Source organism: Manacus candei, unplaced genomic scaffold, assembly GCF_025592945.1.
Source record: "Manacus candei isolate 608988 ecotype Guabito, Panama unplaced genomic scaffold, ASM2559294v1 h1tg000035l, whole genome shotgun sequence".
Lineage (NCBI taxonomy): Eukaryota > Metazoa > Chordata > Aves > Passeriformes > Pipridae > Manacus > Manacus candei.
This window is the reverse complement of record NW_026138083.1, coordinates 5,062,220-5,077,496: the sequence shown is the minus strand read 5'-3', so window position 1 is coordinate 5,077,496 and position 15,277 is coordinate 5,062,220. Positions and strand designations below refer to the sequence as shown.

General features: G+C 50.4%; 1 protein-coding gene across 2 annotated transcripts; it reads right to left on the bottom strand.

Annotated features, from left to right (window-relative positions):
- Positions 1-101: 101 nt before the first annotated feature.
- On the bottom strand, positions 102-15,133 carry LAMP5 (lysosomal associated membrane protein family member 5). 2 transcript variants are annotated; one of them, XM_051792810.1, is made up of 8 exons: positions 15,003-15,133; positions 13,596-13,765; positions 11,062-11,161; positions 10,612-10,784; positions 10,268-10,399; positions 10,081-10,186; positions 8,620-8,808; positions 102-2,440 (listed from the first exon to the last, which is right to left on the bottom strand). In XM_051792810.1, exons 3-8 carry the CDS (start codon positions 11,099-11,101, stop codon positions 2,262-2,264), a joined length of 819 nt encoding a protein of 272 aa, XP_051648770.1. In that variant the 5' UTR covers positions 11,102-11,161; positions 13,596-13,765; positions 15,003-15,133; the 3' UTR covers positions 102-2,261. The 2 variants fall into 2 exon arrangements, with proteins under 2 accessions (XP_051648770.1, XP_051648768.1); XM_051792808.1 differs by lacking the exons at positions 13,596-13,765; positions 15,003-15,133 and having other exon boundaries at positions 11,062-11,323.
- Between the last annotated feature and the right edge of the window lie 144 nt (positions 15,134-15,277).

The window sequence follows — 15,277 nt, the reverse complement described above, 5'->3', positions numbered from 1 at the left end:
CAAAGGCTGAAGGCTAAAACCCACCAGCAGCTTCAGCTGAGCAAGGCACAAACTCCCAAACCACCCTGGGGATATTATGCCCAGCCAGCAGCTCCATCCCTCAGCCACTGCCCTCTCCTACAGTGACACTTGGCAGCTCAGCCAAGCCCCAGGTTTCGCTGCCTTCAAACACGGGGCCATCCCAGTATCCCGCTCCTGCAGCCACCCGGCCACAGTGTGCTGTTCGGGAGACAACGACCATGGAGGGGCTCCTCTGGCATCTGCAGTTCAGCTGTTTGCTTCCTTTTTTTTTAATCCCATTATTCTTTTGGATGTCAAATACAGGAGCAGATGTGCCAGGCTGATGGGAGCTGGCTGGGAGAGCCTTTCTGGCTGGAGGGCAGACAAGGGTGAGGCAGGACAAAGCTGATAACTGTGGCTCCTCTCTATTGAGGATGAACCTTTAATCCTTTTATTCACCCTCCTGCTACCTTTGGCTTTTCCTAACTGCCTCTAAAACAACCTTTTTTTAATAATCAGCTCATTGTAGGCAGTGGCACTTGGTCAGCTAAAGCCTGCCCAGAACACTTTCACGGGAGTGTTGAAAGAAAAGGGCAAAGCCACAAGCACCAATAGCGCAATAATTTTGCTTCTTAAATCCAAATGAGAAAAAAAAAAAAAGCCAAGCATAATATATAGGAATGAGACCAAGAATAAGACAAGACTAAAGGAAGGCTCGTGCTGCATCCACCTTCAACAAAAAAACCTGTAAATTTTGGAGGAGGCTACAGCATTAAAAGCCAGTGAAGTTTCTCCTCTTACATTTCACAGCATTGAAATTACTGTTTTTCTTTGATTATTATTTGGGTTTAAGCAGAAAGAGGACAGTTGTCTGAGTCACTGCTTGGATCAAACCAGCTTAAAGAACGAGAAAGTATTTTGCATACCCTAAGTTAACTCAAGGCCTGGACTAACTCCTGCTGAGGGAAGTCAAAGGCTTCACTGGAAACTGGGCAGTACCAGATTGAAACACCATTGCCCACAAAACATGTAAGAAAAGCAACCAAGAGATTAGAGTAATATTAAAAATAACCAACAAATCACAGAATACTGAACCACCACCATATCTTCACCAAACCATCTGCTCCAAAACTCCTGCTAGAATAAATCCTACATTTAACATCCACTCAGCAAGAGGTATTTTTGCACCAATTCCATGAGGTATCATGGAGTTAGGACAAAGCATTACATCATTTCAAAAGAAGAAGGCAAATCAAGTTATTATGTATGTACATGTTTTAATTAATTTTAAAAATTGTCTACATTTAAGGATAGATTTCGAGGACTCCCTTATATTTTTTCTGTTACATTAGATTATACCTGAATAATCTGCATAGTAACTTGAACATTACTGTTTTCTTCTTTTTTTTTTTGTTTTGTTGTGAAAATATCAGTTGCAGGTAGCAATGTAACATCTCAACAACAATCACAATACGTGCAGGATGTCCAGCCAGAAGCATTTCTCAGTTGACTTGCAGTAGCACGGCACTTTATAATTTGTGTATCAATACTTTTTTTTTTTAAACTTTTTTTTTTTTTTTTAAAGTTGAGTTCAGATGTGGCTCAAGAAGCAAAAACAAACTTTCTTCACTCGATCTCAAGTGTGGGGTCAGCTCCACAGCTGACTGTGATCTGCTCCACTGGAGTTACTCCAATTAATATCAGCTCCAGGTTCTGACCTTTAATTTTTTTTTTTTCAAAACACACCTGTATTTGCCTCCATGCTGTCCTTAACATGGGTGCAAACTTAGGAATGTGGTTTGAGTCCCTTCATTAAAGGGCCTGAATGAAGGGACTCTATCCCTCAGCCCTGCTCCCTGCATGGACAGGAGCAGAGAGGGCTCAACACTTCCCAGAGCAGCGCAGGGGAGAGGTTAAAAAAAAAAAAAAAAAAAAAAAGAACAAAAAAAATCTAATTTTGCTCCCAATGTTAAACTTTGACATGTGAAGCATTTCTGTTTCCAGATGATCAGCCCAGCTGCTTAAGAAGGTATTCAAACCACCTACTGCCACAGACACCTCACATCAGACACCGAGTCCTCTTACAGACTGCCCTGACTGAGTGAAGGCCTGGCCCTGACCTGCGTGTCCCCATGAAATGCTCACCATGAGGTGCTGTGAATACCATCTCTTGCCCCCCCATAACCTTTCCTCACCCACAGGAAAAAAAGTGCTTTTGCTTTTTCTACCTGATGAATACTCGGGTTGCTCGATCCTGCTCCCTATCCCATGTGCTTGTACTGAGATCTGTCCCGAGGAATCTGCACTTGGCTGGCTGTCAGCTTGAGGTGGATGTGGTAAATGCCAAGGGTGATCACGATCACCAAGCCCAGGATCAGGCCCAGAATCAGAGGCAGGGTTTCTTCCAACTGCTCCCTCTGGTCCACTGGGCACTTGTGTTCTGCAGGGAAAGGGAAAAAAGGAAAAGAGAGCCATGAATGAGACCCTGCAAATCTGAACTGCTGCAGTGGCCAACTGATCTCCTCGGAGTCACAGCTCCATGAGAGAGCCCCTGCACAGCAAAACCAGCTGCAGCAGCAAGGAGAGACAGTGACAGAACCATCGCTGGAGCCCCAGGGAGAAAATCAATTGCTTCGGAGGAAAGTGAAATCACAGTCAACACAGGGAGGGAGGCAGAGGTAACATCTATCAAACCAGCCACACAGTGTAAAAAAAAGCACTTTTATGCCCATAAGCTCCTGTTCAGACCTCTCTGCCACACATCAATGGCCTTGCTGGGAATGGGACAGCAATAGTATGTGTCTCCTGACTGTGGCTGAAGATCTGCTTTGCTTATTTAATTATAGAGTCTATAAATATGATATCATGAGGCCTCAACGTCACTCAGACTTTAATCGTGCATCAGACTTGCCCTCCACATCATTCAGAGATTTCCCCCCTCCATCTGCAAGGTGGCAGAGGTTTAAGAGCATCGCTCTCCCCTTTCCATGTGCTCCCCACAGGGAGTTCACCAGCCTGGCAGAACAACGTGTGTCTGTGGTCAGACAGCATCCTGGCACCTCGTGTTGTTCACCAAACACGGCAAAGGATGAGCAGAAACAACACCAGCCCCCCAGTGTTCTTCCCTCTGCTGATGAGTCTCTGCCATGGTCTGATAAACCTCTAGAAAATATTAATAACCACAGCCACAAGGCGAAAACACTTTTCTGTTGTGCTTGTAAAGGCCACCAAGGTCAGGAAACACATTACACTGGCAATCCCAGTTCAGTTCCCTTACACTTCCAGAGTCTGCTGCAGGCCTGACTGACTGTACTTTTTTCCCCACAGGATTGCTGCTTCTCCATGCTGATGGACAGGCAGAGCCCACACTGCTGAGGTGGGGCTGCCAGGACAGAAAGAACAAGAGTTCTAACTCTGGGGGAAAAAAAAAAAACGTTATATAGTACAAGAGGGTCAGTTCTCTGGCCCCTGATCATCTTCTTCATAGTATTAGGAATGTGCTGAAAACAATGAAAACTTTAGGGAAAAAAAAATGGAAAAACAAAAAGGCTGAGTGTTAGATGAGCAAATACAAAGGGCACCACGAATTCCTGCCCTCACTAAAGACTGTCCAGATGGGTTCCCCAGGCAGCTCACTGCAGGACATCGAGATCTGCAATAACCACGAAGAGCAAATGCTCTGCAAATCTAATGCCATGTGTTAAAGAGCAGGAAAAACCCAGAGACACTCCCCCCAGGCCCAGGCTGGAGGTGACAGCAGGGACCTGTCTCCAGCAGTGCCAGCACCTCCAGGAGTTCCAGTGCGTCCTGGAGCGGAGCCTCCTCCCAGCACCAGGCTCACAGCGGTGCCACCAGGAAACGTTTCAAGCTGTAAATGGAGTGAAACAAAAAAAAAAAAGCAAAAGTGAAATGTAGTCTAACAAAAAAAAATGTCCTTTTCGGTTCCAGTTGCTCACAGTTTCACCAGAGGAGTGATTAATCACCAGGACTGTGGTACAGGCAATTCAGCAGTTGCTGCAATGCAGGGGTTTTGTTTGTTTGTAGTAAGGAGAAGGGGGGGAGGGGGGGGGCAAAAAATCCTGATTATTATTATTTAGCTCCCAAAGTTGGGTTTCTAGTGCTTTATGAAATTCTTCCCAGTTTAGGACGCTAAGGCCTGACCAAACTCACAGAGACACACCAGCAGGCTGAGCTGACTGCAGGAAAAGCCACACACGGGGCAGAGCTGCGGGGCCAGGGGTGCTCCAACCCCACAGCCCCGCTGCCCACGTGTGGATACAAAGCAACACCATGGGAAAAATCCATGCTGGAGGAGCTCCTGTGTACCCACCTACAGACAGCCTGACAGGCCAGGGTGTGCTGAGGTGCCAATTAGCAGGAGTTCACAGCAGCTGGACTCTGATTTTTGCTTTGAAAGTGGTTTAGCTTAAACCCTACAGAAAATGGAAAGCAGCCTGCTGTAAAACCAACTGAGGGCATTCCACTTGGCTCAAACACACCAGGTTTGCTTGTGCACCTTTTCCTACACGAGGGTGATGCATTTGCAGGAGAATGGGGTGAATGTGAGGGTCTGCAGCCAGTGAAGAAGGCAAAGCACCACTGCTGCGATGCAGAGAATGGACCAAACTCCAAAGCACCTGCTCGTAACATTTGAATTCCCCCAGCTTTTGCCAAAGCAAACTGGCTGCAGGGCACAAAATATGCCAGAGGATGTGGCCAGAGCTCTGGTGTCCACAGAAGCCACGGTTGTATTTAAGTGTCTGAGTCACAACTCAAAAAGGTGTCAACTCTTGCAAGCAGCCAAGGAAGATAGTTCTTTATCCTGACACTTTTTTAAGAGGATTAAAAAAAAAAAAAAAAAGAAAAAAAAGAAAAGAAAAAGCAAAGCAAAGCTGGCAGTCTCCAGCAGCTCACCCCAAAACATGCTGCTCCACAGCTGGACCCGCTGCACCACCCCGGGCAGAGCAGGCAGCCTTGCACACCAGCTGCCTCCTGCCTTCCCAGCACCTTCTCCTCCCCACACACATCCATCTTCTCCTTTTTGAGCAGACCATCAGGCATCCCTTTTGGGCTCTTTGGAGACTGTGAGGAGAACGGGAATGGGGCTGGGGGCCACCCAGCACAGAGGTACTGGCAAGTGCTCAGCACAAACACACCAGCAGCAGGACTCAGGCTCTCCAGGTGCTCACTGCTAGGAGGATGAATTTTGTATTTTAACACGAGTATAACGTTAAAACGTGCCATTTTGCAACAAACAAAAACATTTTCACATTTGTAACAACATACTTTACATTTATACAGCATTTTTCACCCCATAGGCACTGAGGGGCACAACACTGCGGGGAGACAGGCAGAAGGTATCGTTCCTGGTCAAGGAAAAGGCAAAGAGGGAGCAGGAGGGGAGAAGGGTTTGCATGAAGTTCATGGCAGACACAGATTCAGACATTCAACCCCACCAAGCACAGTGTGGGCAGGTGGGCTGGTTATGCACGACAAATGAAACACCACTGCATTGGGAACTGCTATCTATTTTTAAATCAATGATCCTGCAGGAGAATGGCCCTTTCTGGTAAATTTTCACCCATATTTTGCTCCAGGTCAGAGGGATCTCAAAATTTCCCAAACCAATGGGATCTACCCTCAGTCCAGGAAAGCAAAACGGTCCCTGGCAAATTTAATTCCCTTAAAAGTTGGGGTAAGGCTGGAGTTCTGCCGCATCCCAAACACAGCGGGGCAGCCCCTTTTTCCCCCGAGAGGTGCCACCCCGCAGTCCCTGGTCCCTGCCCCACGGAGCACGGGCTGCAGACGGATACAAAGGAGGCGTTTAGGTACACTGCTCATTGTTCTCTTGCGCTGCAGCACCAGGCTCACACACTGCCGCCGTTTCTATGGTGAGTGCTCGTCCAATTTCTGTACTAGGGCTACGAAACCACCTCACAGGCCCATTTTCTTGTTTCAGATCCTTCTGCAGAGCAAACAGCAGCAACACACACACGGCGCCTTCCCGGCAGCCGCAAATGCCAGCCTGAGGATTGGCACGGGGATTTGTCCAAAGGGATGGACAAAACGGGCCAGTTATGTATGGGCATGACAAGATGGATTTTTGAGGTGGGTGTTTATAAATAATTAGATTTAAAAAAAAAAAAGAAAAGAAAAAAATAAAGATCAGGTGCTTTTTTAAATGTGGTTGCACACCTTGGTGCCAAGGACCCTTGGGAAAATGTGGCCCTCAACTGGGGTGGCTCAGAGGGAGTTGAGACCAAGTTGAGACCTCCCAGGATCCCAGTCTCTAATTCTCAGCCTTTGTATCCCTTTGTATTTTCCACCATAATGCATTACATTTGCACATATAGACATAAAAATCAAAAGAGCTGGCAATTTCTCTGGGGTTCTTTCGTCAGTTTAAATGTTCTCCTCGCACCCTCCTGATCCAGCTCATCTTTTTTACTCATCTTTGAAGCTGAAAATATATAAACATTTTCCCCATTAAAAAATTAAATTACCAAGCTCTGAATGAAAAAAAATGTTCTGCTGCTTCTATATTGAAAAACATAAAATAAATATATATATATATATATATATTTGGATTTGTGAAGGTTGGAAGTGGTGTCTTTAAAAAAAAAGAAAAATGATACTTTAGCACATGAGTTTAAGCATTCAAAAAAATAAAAGCAATCCAATCAGTACCTACAAGATTTTTAATCTATCCCTGGCAGAACAGTGTCAGGACTACTGAGAAAAAACCTTTCCCCCACTCCTTTGTGGTGAAAGGGCCCTGACCCTCCTGCGTCTCGGTGATCCTTCTGCTCTAGCGGGTCTCTTTCCCTATTCTAAAATATTTTAAAGTGTTCTGTAGCTTGTTCATAATTAATAGGAATTTTACCTAATGGGAAATTAATGAACCAAAAAGGAGAAGGCTAATTACTGTAATTTAAGATTGGCAGTGGTTCTCAGACCCCACAAAGGATCGTGTTTTGCCATGCGTGTGCCGCGGACAAGCTCGTCGCCGCGGCTGGTGGGGACTGTGTGAAGCTTCACTGATAAATGACCTCTCAGGCACTTCTGACCACCCTCTCCAGGTGCTCTCTGCTATTTAACTTCCAGTGGAATTCGACAAAAAGAAAGGTAATTGAATAAGGAGAGCAGCAACAACAAAAAAAACGAAGCCTGACAAAGAGAGAAGCTGCGCTTTCCTCTGGAGGAGGAATTGCCCACACAGGTTTAAAGACTGCTAAACCAACCAGGGTCTCTTTGTGTCCTGGAGAAAAAGAAAAAAAAAAAAAACTACAACAAAGGAAAAAAAAGAGCAACAAATTTACTGCCTGACAGGAAAGAGCATATCATGAAAATGGCAGGTAGATTCCTTCGGCAATGAGCCCTGAGTTCTGTTGTTTTAGCTGGGAGCTCTCAGACTTCTCTAGTTTGGTATCACAGAGACACAGCAGCTCAAACAGAGTCCAAACCTGCATATTTTAAATATGCTTTTCTCAGCCTCCAGCACCTGCCCACATGTAAAACCTACTCCATACTACACTGGCCCTACCATGAGTAATCCAGCCACGCAGAGCTCTGCCAGAGCCAGCACACGTAACAGCACGGATTTACTCCTTCGGTGAGAGGAGGCGAGTCATGAGTGCAAGTGCTCAGCTCTGCAGTCACTGCTGGGTTTTTATTGTGTGCTAATGTATTTCCCACATGCAAAATAATGAAGCCCCACGTTATTAATGCTGGGCTTGAAAATAACACCACCATTTTCTAGCTCGTTATTAAAAGATTTGGCTATTACATATTTTATTTGCATCTTGTTACGCTGATGGACTTAACTAATTTGATAAGGTAGTGCTATAAAATGGGGACTAGTCTCACCTAATTCAGGTAAGCATGTTTGCATTCCCTCATTCAACCTGATGGAAAAGCCAAGGGGGAGTCAGGGAGCAGGAGCACCATGGGTTCCTCAGGATAAAGGCAGGCAAAACTGCAGGAATTCTGCCCCATGGCAGTATTGCTGCTGGCTCCAGTACAACCCTTTGATACAAACAGCACGCCTTAACTTACATTGTCTTTTATCCACCATTACCATTAGAGAAACCCAAGAAGAGCAATGACATCCCTTGTGTTTGGCATATGAGGCACCTCACTGAAGTCCCCGTTATGCTTCCTTCACCCTCACAATGACCATAAATCAAACTGAAGCCAGCAATATGCATCCCAAGTATCTCCTGCCACCACAGCTCCAGGTTTTCCCCTCGGTGTGCAGCAGCCCTAAAAAACCCCTGGAGCTGTGCTGAAGCAGCTTCTGTGCTGCAGGGGAGACACCTAAGCCTTGCAGGACTCCCCAGGGACCGGTTTGCTGGCAACCTGGCTCTACAAGTCCTCACAGAAGCCAACGTACATGCAGGCCATGATTTAGCAGCTAGGTTGAATTTGTAAAGGTTTTTGGAGGGCCACAGAGGCAGGGAATGGGTTGGAGGGACTGCAGGGAGCACTGGTAAGGGAGCTGGAGTGAGAGGATAGTGCTCTGATAAAGGTGAGACACAAATTCCTTCAGTACATCGCAACATCCCCAAAGGCCACGGTGGCATCAGCATCTTGGGGACGCAGGACTTGCCTTCACCTTACCTTCACTGAAGACAAAATCCGCGGGGATGTCGAAGGGCTGGAGCCGCACTTCCGACAGCAGGAGCTGCACCGACTTCTGGTGGTCGCTGGAGATGAGGGAGATGGTCTGCTGGGCCTGGCACTCGTAGGACTTCCCAGCGGGGGTGACCAGGGCCGAGAGCCGGTGCGAGCTGGCCGTGTGCTTCCCGGCTGGCCAAGGGACACAAACAGAGGTCAGGTCCCATCTCCGGGGGCCCGAGGTGACTCAAGTGACAAAGGCAATGGACCGAGCACGCGGGAGCGCAGCCGGTGCGCAATGCGGCGCCCGCGCGCTCTGCTGCTCCCACAGCACCGCCGCCTGCGCTCCTGCCGCAGGACCTGGGGCCCGTGGAGCTGGAGGAATGGTTTCTATTGACACACGTGCAAGTTTTAGCCTGGGACTGTGCTCATACTCCCCACATTTGGGAAGCGGCAATTCCTGCGGCCGCACTTGAGCTCGGAATTCAGGTGGGAAGGAGCAATGCAATTTGGGGACCACGCTACAAAGCAAAACAGGCCATAATGCCTTTCCTGAAACAACAACGTGATCATTTCACCCAAGTGTAAGTTACAATAAAATATTTTCCCGTCAAGCTCGTTTCACAAACGAAGGCCGAATGCAGCTCAGCAAGGTGGAATGAGGGATGCCTTCCACCTCCCGCTCTTCTGCAGCCCTTTGTTCCCCTCCAGCAGCACAGAAAAGCAATCAGTGTTTCACACTGGCAGAAGCTGATGAGGCATGGCCACCACCGTGTTCTGGGGACTCAAACAGTAGAAACACCGATGGGAAAACAGCCCCATATCTACTGTATCTTACAGCACAAACTCTTAGCCCGCTATTCTCACTGGAGTTTGAAAATCCTGAGGAAGAACGATTTGCAGATGACAGTATTTCAGTTTTTGATACAAGACAACTAATTTCTGAGCAGAAATGAAATAAAAACAAAATGAAAGCCAAAAGAACGGAAACCCAGCGAGAAAAGAGGAGGCTGCTGGGTGCAGAGGTGTGTAGGAGTATGATACTGATGTCAATCTCATAGTTATCCTGGGAAAGCGCTGCCTTCCCACCTATTCAACCACCATCAGAAGTGAGGAAATAATTAACCTTAAAAACCATCTCCCAGAGGAGAGGAGACAAGCTTTTTCAGCCCAGGTGGCCCCCTGCCCACGCCCTCGGGCCCTGGGTCCCGCCGGAGAGCCTGGGGCAGCGCAGCACACGGGCAGAGCTGGGCTCTCCTCCCACGGCAACCGCGGTCATTAAACACAATAAAAAAGGGGAGGGGGGACACAAAAAAATAGTTCGCCGTTTAAACCCGGCAGTTAGTCCCGGCTCTGTCGGGCGGGTATAGGTCTTCCCCGTTAAGCTGCGCCTAGGCGAGTAGCCCGCGGGGTGCCCGCCAGACCCCCGGGATCCGCCTTAAACCCCGTCCCCCGGGCGCTTACGGCTCACGGCGTCCTTGAAGTAGGTGCGCTCGGAGGTGTCGTAGGTGAACTGGATCCGGCTGAGCCTCCAGAACGCCTCCGGCCCCCGGGACGTGTTGTGCCCCTCCTGCCGAGACAGGGCTGGTCAGGACCCCGCAACGCCGGCGCGCCCCCTCCCCAGCTCCTGGGCGTGCGGGGGAGCCCGTACCTTCAGGAAGAAGAGTTTGAGGGTGTACGCTTGCTCCAGCCAGGAGAGCTCCAGCTCCGACTCGTTAGTGCCACACTTGCCCTTCATCTCGGCGCCCCGTGACAGCGGGATATCGGCTTGCTCCGTAATCAGCTGGAAACGGGGAGCGGGGGCTCAGGGGGACGGCCCCGGGGCTCCTCCGGGAACCCACGGCCCCCCCACTGCCCCGGCTGCAAATCCTCGGAGGGGATACAGGACTTTCCCAAAGTACCGGCGGATGTGTGTGTGTGTCCCGTGCCATCCCCGGTCCTGCCGGAGCCCCGGGAGCCCCCCAGGCCGCCCCGCCGCCCCCGGCCCCCACTCACATCCACGTAGTTGCTGGCCCACACGTCGTAGGGGACGATGAACTTGGCGGCGAATTCGGCCATGAGACACGTCGTCCTGTTTTCCCGCACCACGAAGATGTCCTTCTCGGGGTTAGGGGAGAGCCCGGAGAGGTTTTCAACTTCTTGCTCGGCGGCCAGGCGAGCCGCGGCGTCTGCGGGCACAGAGGGGCTGAGCCCGGCAGCGATGGGCCCCTCGCCCCAAGCCTCTGCCGGCTCACCTGAACACCCCCGGCACCCCTGAGCCCGATGGAGTGAGCTCCTCTATCGCAACGGGGCGTCCCTGTCGCGACAGAGCAGGTAGCGGAGATGGGGCAGCCGATGGGCGGTGATGTGGGACCGGTGCTCGAACAGCGCCGGGTCTGTCTCAGCGCCAGGGGCTGCCCCATCGCGACAGGGCTCCCTGTCGCGACTCGCCGCCGCGGTACTCACGCAAGAGGAGAAGCAGCCCCGGGAGGCGCCCCCCGGCCATCCTCCCTGCTCGGTCCCGGCGTGGCCGCGGCTGCTGCAGCTGCTCCTCCCAAAGGGTCCGCTCCGGAGAAAAGAAAAAAAAAAAACCAATTAAAAATAAAAAGGAGAGAGAAAAAAAAAAGCTGCACACCTCCTTTCTCAGGAGCCGCACAGGCTGCAAAAGCACTCTGCTGCGGAGTGGCGGGGAGGAGGGACGGGGAAAGTGTGTGGGTGTGCGGGGAGGAGGAGGAGGAGGAGGAGGGGAGATGCCGGCGGAGCTGATGGAGGCGCCCACGCCGAGGGACGGGGCGTACGCACGGCCGGGCGGGGAGGAGGGATTCCCACCCTCCGGCGGTGGGGACTCCGCGGAGGGGCTGCCGGGGATCCCCGCGGGGACCTGGGGCCGCCCCGACGTGCGGCTGGAGCGGAGCGGGGCTGACCCCCAGCGCCCCCCGCTCCCCCGGGCAGGGCCGGCGGTGGGAGCGGGGCCGGGTCCCTCCCGCCCCAGGGCCCGGCCGCCGGGGCAGGGGGGATGGAGGAGGGGATATCTGGTCCAGCCGGCTGCTCGCGGAGCGTCACTAATTTCGGTGAAGCCGAACAGCTGCTTCGCGTGTTAATTTAGAAGGAAACGTGCAGCTATTTTTGTGTGGCAAGGTCAGGAGCAATCCCGCAGCCTTTTGTGAGCGGCCACCGACACACCTGAGCTCTAAGATGTCGCGACGAACCATAACACCTACTGTAACATAAAACATACCATCCCGTAGGTCCCGACAGCCCAGAGAAAGGTGCATTAGAACAAAAACCAAGACCGGTGGGGTGTCTTGGGGAAGCAGGGAGGACGTGACACCCGGGGCGCACCTCAGATGGGGGGACAGTGCCAGCTGTGCCGGGGCTCACAGGGGTTTGCCCCTGCCCGGCGCTGAGGGGAGAAGGGGCTGTGAGGTGGGGTGATAAGAGCGCACCCCCTCCCCGAGCAGGGAGGGCTGCCCGCCCCCGCCCCGGGTGTGCGGTGCTGTTGGGGCCCCTCAAGTGCTCGTCAAACGGCGCCTGCCTTCCCTCCCTCCAAGCCCGGGGGCAGGGGCTGGGCCGGACCCCGGGCTCTCGGCAGAGAGGTCTGCGGGGGCAGAAGGCGCGTTGCCAGCCCGGGTGAGCTGCTGGTCTCCCCCGGGGGTGCGAGGCGGTGGCTGGAGGCCGCTCCGGGGCATCCCCGCTCTTCCTTTCGCCGGGTGATGCGACGGTGAAATATTTTCCCCCCCTCCCGTCTCTCATCAGGAGCTTTTTTTGGAGCTTTAACGCGCTGCCACCCTCGCCCCGGGACCAGAAGCACATCCGATTATTTACAATTTACAGCGACACCGGTCCCAGGAGCAGCAAACCCTACGCCGAGGATGGTTGTTTTTTTTTTTTTAGGTTAAAAGCCAAAGGGACAGCAGCTATTCGGAATCTGTGGCGGATTCACCAATTCCCATTTCTAGTTCAGGAAAAGGCGTCTGGAGGAAACGGTCCAAGGTTTTGAGAAGCAGGGACTGCAAGGTGAGTTCTGATTGTGGACAGCTGCCCTTTCTCTGCCAGGGCACAGACCTGCAGATAGGGGCTTTCTTGCTGGGAAATAGCTCTTCAAAAATAAAAGCAGGTACTGAAGGAACATATTGATTTTTGTAACTGTAACGTTGAAATTCCTTTTCTGCTTGCTGTACGTATTAAATATATTCTGACCATTTCCTCTCTCTCCTGTTTCATGATAAAGAGTCAATCCTGCCCCCTGCCCCAACAGAGTCAGACCTGTGTTGGTTGTAAAACAGGATTAACCTACAGATAATAAGTTCAAGGGACTGTATAAAGGAAAAAATATAATCTTATATACAAGTCTCTTTGACTGTAACAAACTATATTTCTGTGGCAATTGTAGTGCCTGGCTTCCTCAGTTCCTCCACTGATGAGCCCGGTATTTAACTACCTTCTATTTCCTCCTCTAGTCCCCTATTTAATTTCCAGACTTATTGAGGTTTCTAGGTAGCTTCTAAGCCTCCAAATGCACGATTCTGAGCAGCTGCCCCTGCAACCAGGGTACCACAGGGAGCAGCTGGGAGAGAGCAGCTGTGCTGGAGGCACAGGCAAGCCTGACCCACGGCACGGCACCGCGGCTCTCCCAGCACCCGCCAGCTGCACGGCACAACAAAAAACCCTTCAGCTCCGGGGACAGTCGCCGCTTCCAGCCTGCAGGGACACGTTTATTCTGTTCTCTGCGGCAAAACAGGGAAAGGCCTAAGATTTCCTAAAACCAAATAAGCCCCAAAACATGGTCAGAGCAGAAAGGTCTCACCTGAGGGAGCCAGTGCAGCATTACCTGCCCTGAAATGCTGTGACTGGGGCCAATTTATGGTCACAGACTGGATCACATGGAACTAGACCCCCAACCTGCCCTTATACAACCAGTCCCCACAGCTGGGGGTGTCTCTGAAGGCTGAATCCCCCTTGCTACCTACCCCCAACTATCAGGCAGCAATAACTCTTACCAGCCTCCTCGGGAGGAGCACGCAGCACGGTGACAGCGGGGCCACAGCCCTGGAACAACTGCTGGCACATCCAGCAGGAACAGGGTTTTCTGGCCGACTGGCTCCTCTGGGATGTCTCTGCCACTTGCAGCCGGTTTCACAGGCAGCCCGTGGGCAACAGCATGCGGAGTCTACAAGGAAATCAGCCCCCGAGGGGAATTTTGGGTCTTTAGTGACGCAGTCTAACTGCACTCAGGCGGTGCAGGTGTTGAACAGCCCCCCACCTGGAAATAGTTAAGTTAATGACCAACCCCCAAATTACTGGAGGTGAAAGAATAGCGGGCTGCCTGTGAGGCCAGGGTGTCGTGACCCTCCCCATCACAGCTGAGCTGAATTTATCTCAAGAGATTCAGAGAGGGAGAATCTGCCACTTCCCTCGATGAAATTTCACTGAAGTGGAATCCATCACCCTGGCAGGGAATGACATTTTAAACTGCTTTAACTCGGTATCAATGTTCAAATTGATTAGCCTATTTCATCTCAATGGAAATTCTCACCTCATTACATTAGCGGCCAAACTTCAAATAATTTTTGAATCAAATACTACTTAAACAGTATTTCAAAATACTTAGCTGACAAAATTCATCACTTAATTTCAAATTACTGCCTGCATTTTATGCTAAATTGTCAACGGATAAAATAGGCATCAGTGCTGGGAGCTGAGGTTTCCTGCTCTGCAGTTTCACAGAAGCCCATTTTCTCTCTGACTTGACAAATGCCTGGCTCCTGGCTGAGCAGTGAGCACAGACTCAAACGGGGACTGTGGACAGTATTTTCTAGCCTTCCAAAACCCGTGTTTCCCCCTGATGGATAGGACACTTGCCAGGGAAGTAAGACAGGCAGGTTTGTTTTTTTTCAGAGAGGGATGTGAGCCAAACCCAAGCCCTTCATTTCTAGTTATTTCTTTAACAGGTAGGGCAGTGTTTTCCAGCCAGGCTGTAAGTGAGCCTAAGATGCTTCACCATCCAAGTTCCCTCTGTATCTGGTCTGTTATTTGCTTCTCTTTACTGGCTAGAAACCACTGTGGTAGGTAATGGTATAAAATTCCAGCTCTTGGCACTGTCTCCACCAGCTGTGTTTTAGAAGACATTTTTAATTAACAAAAAAAACCATAATAAAAAAAAATGCCTTGTTTGAGATGCCAGATCCTGTCCAACGTGGTCTGAAAACACTGCTGCTCCCAGCTCCATCCAGCACTTGAGACCGGCTTAGGGAGCAGGGAGAGCTGCTCCCAGCACACAGCTTGTCTTTTAAAACATTATAAGGAGCAGGAGATGCCTCCGTAGGTTGTGGCATCAGAGTGGGAATTCTGAATATGCATCACAGGTTGGTTTAAACCCTGCTTTAAACACCTCAAGACTCACTGACCTCTGCCTCAGCTGCATTCTCAAAGCTGTGCTGCTACACTGGACTCAGGCTGCTGCATCTCCAGGCAGTGCTGCTACACTGTACTGGGGTAGACCTCTAGTGCTGCCAGGACCAATGCTGCACAATGCTTCTATCACTTAAATAAAATTAAAAAAAAAAAAAAAAGACTCCTTTGACTAAATAAGCTGTGATAGAAATATATTTACACTATGCACATTTTTACAGGAAATACAACTTGCTAAAAATTTGCAGTTAATAATACCACCGCCCTGCAA